This window comes from Protomyctophum bolini (genome assembly GCF_963924005.1).
Source record: "Protomyctophum bolini genome assembly, chromosome: 18".
Taxonomy (NCBI): domain Eukaryota; kingdom Metazoa; phylum Chordata; class Actinopteri; order Myctophiformes; family Myctophidae; genus Protomyctophum; species Protomyctophum bolini.
Genome location: NC_137879.1, coordinates 40,756,034 through 40,767,115, shown reverse-complemented (window position 1 = coordinate 40,767,115; position 11,082 = coordinate 40,756,034). Strand labels below are relative to the sequence as shown.

At 42.3% G+C, this 11,082-nt stretch overlaps 1 protein-coding gene across 1 annotated transcript; it reads right to left on the bottom strand.

Annotated features, from left to right (window-relative positions):
• Nucleotides 1–1,062: 1,062 nt before the first annotated feature.
• On the bottom strand, nucleotides 1,063–10,110 carry LOC308333697 (uncharacterized protein; the record flags this gene model as incomplete). Its single annotated transcript, XM_080790152.1, has 6 exons — nucleotides 1,063–1,070; nucleotides 1,149–1,400; nucleotides 3,814–3,981; nucleotides 4,511–4,818; nucleotides 5,456–5,597; nucleotides 10,026–10,110. 6 exons carry the CDS (start codon nucleotides 10,108–10,110, stop codon nucleotides 1,063–1,065), a joined length of 963 nt encoding a protein of 320 aa, XP_080646278.1.
• Between the last annotated feature and the right edge of the window lie 972 nt (nucleotides 10,111–11,082).

Here is an 11,082-nt window from a genome sequence, read left to right as displayed (position 1 = left end):
CGCTCTAGTAAACTCTAGTGTCTAAATAATGGTTATGAAGTGTTATTAGTTATAATAGTTATTATAAGTGTATAAGAACTATTATGGATCCAGGTGGATCTATAGGATGGCTGTAGGATTGGTTTGGGTTTTGGTTAAATGTATTTTGAATCTGGCAATTATTTTTGTTTGAAATGATTCCTGCAGAATATTCGATCATTGTAACATTTTTTAGTAACTAAAAGTTTGTTTTGTACTGTAGGATAGATACTGATATACTGTGTAATCTTTTCAATAAAACTAATTTGACATAAATGACTGGCAAACGTTCTGGCACAATACTCACTCCATGAATTACACCCTCTAGCCTAAAGCCTTTTCCAAATAGGCCTATATGTTGAAGTGGTTGTCAGGGTGGGGGGGTCCCCACTTCAAATATTATTTTGGGGGGTCCCCACTTCAAATATTATTTTGGGGGGTCCCCAGTTCAAATATTATTTTGGGGGGTCCCCAGTTCAAATATTATTTTGGGGGGTCTCCAGTTCAAATATTATTTTGGGGTGTCTCCAGTTCAAAAAATATTTTGGGGGGTCCCCAGTTCAAATATTATTTTGGGGGGTCCCCAGTCCAAATATTATTTTGGGGGGTCTCCAGTTCAAATATTATTTTGGGGGGTCTCCAGTTCAAAAAATATTTTGGGGGGTCCCCAGTTCAAATATTATTTTGGGGGGTCCCCAGTTCAAATATTATTTTGGGGTGTCTCCAGTTCAAATATTATTTTGGGGGGTCTCCAGTTCAAATATTATTTTGGGGTGTCTCCAGTTCAAAAAATATTTTGGGGGGTCTCCAGTTCAAATATTATTTTGGGGGGTCTCCAGTTCAAATATTATTTTGGGGATGTTGGGTTGTCTCCAGTTCAAATACCATTATTTGGATGGGTCCCCAGTTCAAATACCATTAATTGGAGGGCTCCCCAGTTCAAATATCATAATAATAATAATTATTATTATTATTATTATTTATTTTAAATTATTGTTCTATGATAGTTGTCATAGTCCAGCAGTGATGTCAGATTTTCTACCTCTAAATCCCTGATAAAAGATAAAATAGAAATAGTAATAATACACAATATTGAATATTTATTCTAAATGTTTTGCAACATCTCTCACCTGGTGTTGGTGGGCATGGTGGTGGTGTTGGTGGGCATGGTGTCGGCGTCTTCTCCCTCGTCAGGACGTTGTTATTAGCCGTCAGGACGTTGTTATTAGCCGTCAGGACGTTGTTATTAGCCGTCAGGACGTCATTATGAGCCGTCAGTCGGGTGATCTCCTGCGTCATGTTGATCTGATTGCTCTGTAGTTGCGTAATCTCATTACGCAGCTGGGCCAGGGTCAGGGCGTCGCAGCTGGGCTTCTGGACATCTGTAACAATAGGATTGTTAGGTTTTGTTACCTTGTTTCTACACGGACCGATTTCAGTGTGAGTCACCACCAGTGCAGTGGAGCTGACAGATCGTAACATGCTACGTTCTACATGAAACTTGAATAAATGTGTAAGCAGCTACAGGTGCGTTAATCATCCGTTCTTGGAGTATGAGAGGCAGGAATGAAACATCATCCAGGGTCAGGTTGTTTGTGACTGAAGACAAAAGACTAATCATTGTGTATATTCCTGCACTATACCTGCATTGAGTGACCTTGGTACATAGAATTTGATCTGTTGAAGATTCTGACCTTCAAATGTACATCATTTTTGTTTTGATTGTATTGCTGTATTGTTGTATTGTTCTTTCTGCTTTGGCAATGTAAACGTATGTTTTCTCATGCCAATAAAGCCCTTTGAATTGAATTGACTGAATTATCTGCAAACAGAGACCAGAAGGTGATACTAAACACAGTTGTGACTGATATAAGAGTGACTTAGAAAACATCTCTACTTAGCGACACTGAACCCCAGGCTGAGTCTCGCAGCCTGGGGTTATGCAGCAACATAATGTTTGTTGAAAATGGATGCCATCTTGAAAACTAGAAGCCATATTGAATTTCTATTGGCACAATTGAATTTGTCATAAAATACATCATTATACTCTGTTCAGACATTCAAGCTCTGCACTGAAAAACCTTTCATTTGATGTGATGTAAAGTTGGACCTAGGCATTATTAATGCCAAATGCCAATTCATCTGAAATATTAAGTTAATCTGCTGGACTAATTAGTGTGGTTTGGGGGCGTGTTCTCTCCTCCATGTCATCAGTTGGGGGCGTGTTCTCTCCTCCATGTCATCAGTTGGGGGCGTGTTCTCTCCTCCATGTCATCAGTTGGGGGCGTGTTCTCTCCATGTCATCAGTTGGGGGCGTGTTCTCTCCTCCATGTCATCAGTTGGGGGCGTGTTCTCTCCTCCATGGCATCAGTTGGGGGCGTGTTCTCTCCTCCATGTCATCAGTTGGGGGCGTGTTCTCTCCTCCATGTCATCAGTTGGGGGCGTGTTCTCTCCTCCATGTCATCACTTGGGGGCGTGTTCTCTCCTCCATGTCATCAGTTGGGGGCGTGTTCTCTCCTCCATGTCATCACTTGGGGGCGTGTTCTCTCCTCCATGTCATCAGTTGGGGGCGTGTTCTCTCCTCCATGTCATCAGTTGGGGGCGTGTTCTCTCCTCCATGTCATCAGTTGGGGGCGTGTTCTCTCCTCCATGTCATCACTTGGGGGCGTGTTCTCTCCTCCATGTCATCAGTTGGGGGCGTGTTCTCTCCATGTCATCAGTTGGAGGCGTGTTCTCTCCTCCATGTCATCAGTTTGGGGGCGTGTTCTCTCTTCCATGTCATCAGTGCCCATTATAACCTTAATGTTGCGTTCACGCTGGCAGTTACAAAGCATCAGGCTACCGATTGATTGATTGATTGATTGATTGATTGATTGATTTATTGATCTTTATTTTAGTGCCATGCGTCCAAGGAAGCAAAGCCCAAATGGACTTGCAGGACACTTTTACTTTCATTTTACATAAACAATGAACCGACATGATCAAATGATTAACCAACTAAAAACACCCAAGCGTCATACGTGGCATGACATAATTATAATATAGAAAATAAATAAAGTAATAGGATTGGCAAATTGATCTGGATTCAACTGCAGCTGCAAAGCTACAATCCAAGTTGATCTGGATTCAACTGCAGCTGCAAAGCTACAATCCAAGTTGATCTGGATTCAACTGCAGCCGCAAAGCTACAATCCAAGTTGATCTGGATTCAACTGCAGCTGCAAAGCTACAATCCAAGTTGATCTGGATTCAACTGCAGCTGCAAAGCTACAATCCAAGTTGATCTGGATTCAACTGCAGCTGCAAAGCTACTATCCAAGTTGATCTGGATTCAACTGCAGCTGCAAAGCTATTATCCAAGTTGATCTGGATTCAACTGCAACCGCAAAGCTACAATCCAAGTTGATCTGGATTCAACTGCAGCCGCAAAGCTACAATCCAAGTTGATCTGGATTCAACTGCAGCTGCAAAGCTACAATCCAAGTTGATCTGGATTCAACTGCAGCTGCAAAGCTACAATCCAAGTTGATCTGGATTCAACTGCAATGAAGTATTATTATATATCAAGTTGTTGTTTAACCCATTCTGACCTGAGATCAGATTCTAAATGTCTTCTACATCCTGACAGTTTTCTGAAAAAGCTATGTTTCATGTTTCATGTTTTATGTCAGTCGATTTTTCAAAAATAGCAGACCTCCAAGCTCGAAGGTCCGCTATGAGCTTGTAGATCTGCTATTTTTCAATAGCTAAATCATAACATAATGCCCCCAAAAGGGGTTAAACATTTCCACTCACATCCGTAGATGTCTTGAATCCCCTGGCGGTCGTCTGCTGGCAGCTGGAAGTCATCAGTCTCCATCCATTTGTATTGTTGGTGCATGATGGACGATGTGTCTTTGGAGTGATCCAAACCCAGGCTGTGGCCCAGCTCATGGACCGCTACCAGAAACACACTGTAGGAACCTGGATGGATGGAAGAAGAACTCCTTCAGTTAAATTAAATGTGTTTTTGCGTCTGGGGGCACCACCTCCTCCTACAGGTTTAGGGAAGTGGTGCAGGCAGATTCTTCTCCTGAGAGATTATTTGAGGGGCGGGGGGGACGGACAGACGGACTGCAGAACAGAAGATAAATTAGTGCAAATTTCCGCAATATTATAAACCAGGAGGAATACTGCAGAGTAGTCATCTTATTGTTGATCTGATTGTCATTCTTATTTTTCAAAGTAATGATGTGTTTTTTATTTGTTTGCATCCATACAAAAGGAATGCAATGAATGAGATGTAAGTTGTGCACCTTGCACTGTTCTGTAGCATTACAGCTGAACTAAAAACATCTTTAAAACAACTAAGCCCTCATTGATGTTAAATCTCACTTCATTTCAGTTGAAGTGTCCTGTTAATTGTAACAAATGAACAAAAGCCCCTTCAACTAATTCCGGTTGTCTCTATAGCGCAAAACTCACTTTGTGTCCAAGTGACACCATCTCTTACCTGGCACATCCTGGTTGGCGACGCTCCATTGCCTGTCTGAGTTGAAGTGCACGTAGACTGTCCTCCCAGTCCCAGGCTTGGGGGGGGATTCGGCATGTGCCAGGTCCGATGATATAAAGTCATGGCCTGTGTGAGGACCCGCGTAGAAGGAGATCAGGATGTCGGCCTCATCTTTGTGGTTGTCATAGATCAGCTTGTAGGGAATATACTCAAAGGTGAACGGACTGACATCCTTCCAGACTTTGAAGGCTCTACGGATGGCCTTTAATATGTCCTGAGGTGGGATTCTAGGTGGATAGGTCTCAATACTAGAGGAAGAGGAAGAGGCAAAGAGAGACAAACTAAGCAAAGCAGTCCACGTGGAGTATTACGTTCCCTAACTAACCCCACAGAAATCCCACAGGAAGACAAAACACTGTTTGGGTTAGGCCGGTTTGGCCTGACATTCATCAAGTTATTATTATTATTATTATTTATATTATTATATTATTATTGTTATTGTTATTGTTATTGTTATTGTTATTGTTATTATTATTATTATTATTATAATCACTGCTGTAGACCAGTAGATGTTTATTATTATTATTGGTGTTATTATAATCATAATCACTGCTGTAGACCAGTAGATGTTTATTATTATTATTGTTGTTATTATAATCATAATCACTGCTGTAGACCAGTAGATGTTTATTATTATTATTATTATTGTTATTATAATCATAATCACTGCTGTAGACCAGTAGATGTTTATTATTATTATTATTATTGTTGTTGTTATTATAATCATAATCACTGCTGTAGACCAGTAGATGTTTATTATTATTATTGTTGTTATTATAATCATAATCACTGCTGTAGACCAGTAGATGTTTATTATTATTATTGTTGTTATTATAATCATAATCACTGCTGTAGACCAGTAGATGTTAGGATGGATGTTCTTACCTGCATGGATACTTCTTGGGCGTGCTGGTGTGTCTGTGAGTTGTCTGGACCGACCAGCTCTGGCATCTTCTCCCAGAGGTCGTCGTGGCAACCGTCCCTCTGTAGTTCTGACCCAGGCCAGTGTAACAGGTCACGTCTAGGACTATGGATGGACAGGACAGGAAGTAGGAAATGGATGGATGGACAGGACAGGAAGTAGGAGACGGATGGATGTACAGGACAGGAAGTAGGTGATGGTAGGTGGACGGACAGGAAGTAGGAGATGGATGGAGAGAGTAAACACAAGGATCAGTGTTTGTGTGTGTGTGTGTGTGTGTGTGTGTGTGTGTGTGTGTGTGTGTGTGTGTGTGTGTGTGTGTGAAGCCCAACACACACCGGGTGCGTGTTCGTTCAAACAATCGTTGCCGCGCGGCAACGATTGTTTTTCGATTTTAATTTCAAGAGTCGACTCCTGAACGCAGTACTGTCTGTCTGTCTGTCTGTCTGTCTGTACCTCGACAGACAGACAGACAGACAGACAGACAGACAGACAGACAGACAGACATACCTTCATCATTTTCATTGTCCTAAATGTTGTTGAATTTGAAACATTGTCATTCATATCATATTGTAGCATACCACGACATGTCATAGGACATAGAAAATGACTGTTCTTAAAGATATTAAAAACAATGAACACAGTGACCACAGCCCCTTCTTTCTATACTGTAAATAGTTTTTGATTTTACAATATAAATCGGGGGTCCCAGAGACAGAAAGGCCATCAAATGGGGGTCCATGGACTAATGCATGTCACACTGGCTGTCTGTGACACTGCTAGATTCTTCAAATCTATGGGGTCCCTGCAGGCATATCTCTTCAAATGGGGGTCTGTGGGCTAATTAGTGTCAATTTGGGGGTCCTTGACATGAAAAGGTTTGGGGACCACTGGCCTGTAGTGAGCTTGCAGATCAGCTATTTTCTGAGAATAGTATATTGTATATCAATATCTACAATAAGGGACGTTCAATATTTAGGGACGTTCCAATTCCCCTTGACACTCATTATGTAGGGACAAGGGGGAGGGGCTGAGGGCTATAGGGTTAAAACACTCATTATGTAGGGACAAGGGGGAGGGGCTGAGGGCTATATGGTTAAAACACTCATTATGTAGGGACAAGGGGGAGGGGCTAGGGCTGAGGGCTATAGGGTTAAACACTCATTATGTAGGGACAAGGGGGAGGGGCTGAGGGCTATAGGGTTAAAACACTCATTATGTAGGGACAAGGGGGAGGGGCTAGGGCTATAGGGTTAAAACACTCATTATGTAGGGACAAGGGGGAGGGGCTAGGGCTATAGGGTTAAAACACTCATTATGTAGGGGGAAGGGGGAGGGGCTAGGGCTATAGGGTTAAAACACTCATTATGTAGGGACAAGGGGGAGGGGCTAGGGCTATAGGGTTAAAACACTCATTATGTAGGGACAAGGGGGAGGGGCTAGGGCTGAGGGCTATAGGGTTAAAACACTCATTATGTAGGGACAAGGGGGAGGGGGAGGGGCTGAGGGGTATAGGGTTAAAACACTCATTATGTAGGGACAAGGGGGAGGGGCTGAGGGCTATAGGGTTAAAACACTCATTATGTAGGGACAAGGGGGAGGGGCTGAGGGCTATATGGTTAAAACACTCATTATGTAGGGACAAGGGGGAGGGGCTAGGGCTGAGGGCTATAGGGTTAAACACTCATTATGTAGGGACAAGGGGGAGGGGCTGAGGGCTATAGGGTTAAAACACTCATTATGTAGGGACAAGGGGGAGGGGCTAGGGCTATAGGGTTAAAACACTCATTATGTAGGGACAAGGGGGAGGGGCTAGGGCTATAGGGTTAAAACACTCATTATGTAGGGGGAAGGGGGAGGGGCTAGGGCTATAGGGTTAAAACACTCATTATGTAGGGACAAGGGGGAGGGGCTAGGGCTATAGGGTTAAAACACTCATTATGTAGGGACAAGGGGGAGGGGCTAGGGCTGAGGGCTATAGGGTTAAAACACTCATTATGTAGGGACAAGGGGGAGGGGGAGGGGCTGAGGGGTATAGGGTTAAAACACTCATTATGTAGGGACAAGGGGGAGGGGCTGAGGGCTATAGGGTTAAAACACTCATTATGTAGGGACAAGGGGGAGGGGCTGAGGGCTATAGGGTTAAAACACTCATTATGTAGGGACAAGGGGGAGGGGCTAAGGCTGAGGGCTATAGGGTTAAAACACTCATTATGTAGGGACAAGGGGGAGGGGCTGAGGGCTATAGGGTTAAAACACTCATTATGTAGGGACAAGGGGGAGGGGCTGAGGGGTATAGGGTTAAAACACTCATTATGTAGGGACAAGGGGGAGGGGCTGAGGGCTATAGGGTTAAAACACTCATTATGTAGAGACAAGGGGGAGGGGCTAGGGCTATAGGGTTAAAACACTCATTATGTAGGGACAAGGGGGAGGGGCTAGGGCTGAGGGCTATAGGGTTAAAACACTCATTATGTAGGGACAAGGGGGAGGGGCTGAGGGCTATAGGGTTAAAACACTCATTATGTAGGGACAAGGGGGAGGGGCTGAGGGCTATAGGGTTAAAACACTCATTATGTAGGGACAAGGGGGAGGGGCTGAGGGCTGTTCTGGCAAACAGCGCCCCTACTGGTACTCATAGTCATATACTGGTGCTCATGGCCACACATATACATATAGGTGAACACAGACATTGCTGTTCCTTGGAGTGGTTGCACCACCAGTGTTGTTTTCGTCGACTAAAACTAAGACGAAAAATGTTCGTCGACTACCTATTTTTCACTGACAAAAACAAATGGAAACTAAATGAAAACTAAAGCTACGGCGATTAAAACTAAGACTAAATATACTGACAATTTCGTAGACAAATAAAAACTAGACTAAAATGTTAGGAAGGGACTAGTGGACAAGAGATCCACTGTAAGTAATTTTACACTTGGTTGCGTTGCGACGCGTTGTGAGCTTGTAGATCAGCTATTTTCAGCAAGTGTAAAAACACTCATTAAGACGCCATCAAGACCCGCCAAAATACATTTTAGTCGACTAAATCAACTGAAGATTTAGTCGACTAAAACTAGACTAGCAAGACATTCCAGGTGACTAAAATGTGACAAAAACTAAATGAAGTTTCAGTCCAAAGACTATGACTAAACTAAAATAGAAAACAGCCAAAAACAACACTGTGCACCACTCAATAATGCTATGCAGCTCTTCTGTGTGCATGCCGCGATGCGATGTGCACATGCACGCGCGTGCACGTGCGCACGTGCGCGACACCTTTCTGTGGTAAATAAAATCACCATGTTGACACCACAGACTACAGGAGGAGTCTTTTCTTTGTTTTAAATCGACTGTCATTATTATATCGTTGTGGCTTTCACACTAAACGGTTGGTCGCCGACTAGGAGTCGAGTCCTACAGGAGTTTTTATTCCAATAAATTTTGACATCTCACGTGTAGGATGCTCTCTCTCTCTCTCTCTCTCTCTCTCTCTCCGCGTCTCTCTCCGCGCGTGTGCATACACACACACACACACACACACACACACACACACACACACGAACACAGAGAGCGCACAAGGTCCAAAAGTTTTATAGACTAACAGCAACATTGGGCTAATATTGTTGAGATTTGATTGGATACACGTCCTCACTTGTATAATGTAATACTGTGCTGTTCTATGTGATGTGCAATGTTATGCTTGTGCCACTGGGAGGCGCCAAGACGCCTCCTATAGCATGATCAGGTCACATGACTATACTACCTGCGTGTGGAGCAGTTCATTCAGTAGTATTGGGTCTGTCACCGTGAGACTGATGTGTGGGAGGGAGCCCTTACAATAAAATATGATTACTATAGTGTGTGGAGCAGTTCATTCAGTAGTATTGGGTCTGTCACCATGAGACTGATGTGTGGGAGGGAGCCCTTACAATAAAATATGATTACTATAGTGTGTGGAGCAGTTCATTCAGTATTATTGGGTCTGTCACCGTGAGACTGATGTGTGGGAGGGAGCCCTTACAAGAAAATATGATTACTATATGAGTAATTTTACACTGCAAAAAAAAAAGATCTTAGCAAGAATTGCCAACTTATATCTATCCATGCTAGATTATTGTTTTAATAATGATATACTAAACAAGAGAAAAATGTATAAGATGACTAATCTTGTTTTTAGATTATATTTCTTTTTTCTCTTACTAAGTTATTACATCTTCAATCAAATAATTGTACATGTACATCAAGCTAAAATTACTATCTGAGACAAGATTGCAGCCACAGTGTGACTTTTAAGACAATTTGTAGTAGTAAGTACTTATTTTAAGACTACCAAATAACTGCTTTCACATTACATATTGAAATGTTTCCAAACATCACATTTAAGGCCTTTTCAGAAGGGCAGCGACTGACGTGCCTATAGTGATACATTTTCAATGAGAGGCACAGCCCTGTGAAATTGTCACATTCATGCTCATTTCGTGCACACGCCTGCATAGACCGGCCTGGATTGTTTGAGCTTTATTTTGATGCTACCTTGCCCCTCATGAGCAGACTTGGAGTTGATCCAGGTGACAACGCCTGCATCACACGCTCCCCCTCTGAAAGGACCTTTATTCATATGTAATTCACTGCTGATTGGCTTTCAAAGTGCAAGATCAGAGTACATGGAATAAAGGATAGCAAATTGAAATCATCCCATAACAGGAAAGTTTATCTAAATATAACATGTCAGTGGATCTCAATGTGGGGTTCGGGGACCCCCCAGGGGTCCCTAAGGTTCCAGTTGGTCAAAATGAGTTACTGGTATTATAGGCTACAATTGAAATAATTTTAACCACTTAAACCCCAGGTAGGCTAGGTTATTTTTTGGGTTATTTGTGCAAACCAAGAGGGTCCACATATTTTCATCTACCCAACCCAAGGGTTATAAAATACGGGGTTATTTTTGTACCCAACATGTATATTAATTTTTTTATTCATTGATTGATTGACTGATTGATTAAATACTTCATAAGAATGTAAAATATAAAAATTGACAGTAACCAGGATAATAGCAATTGACAAATTTACAATTTAGGCATTTAGCAGACGCTCTCCCGAGTAATTTAAAGTAAGCGTTTAAGTTCTGCAGAAATTGGCCTCATGGTGGCGCTATAACAGGCCGTTGTGGAAAAATTGGGGCAGAGGTTCGTCGTTGGAATCCAGGGAGTGTGTGTGGAAAGTTTAGCATCGGCCGCGCCAACGGTGCCGGAGATTAGCTGTACACACAGGCAAAACATACTCTCTCCCCATGCCTTCGGCCTGGTGGAGACAATTAAACCCAAAAACTGTATACTGTATTTTTACAGGTCATTTTTTTTGTGTATAATATTTTTCTTACCATAGTTCCATATTACAATACCTCCAAATTATGGGTCACACTCGCAACTGTAAACAATAAAAAAATATATTATTGCAATCCTAATAAATATACTATACCTTACTGTGAAATAAATGTCCCTTTGACATTGCTATGAAAATTCCTGTCAAAATATTTAGGCCTATAATACATTAAGTTGTAGTAATGCACTGCTCATAATATTGTGCGTGC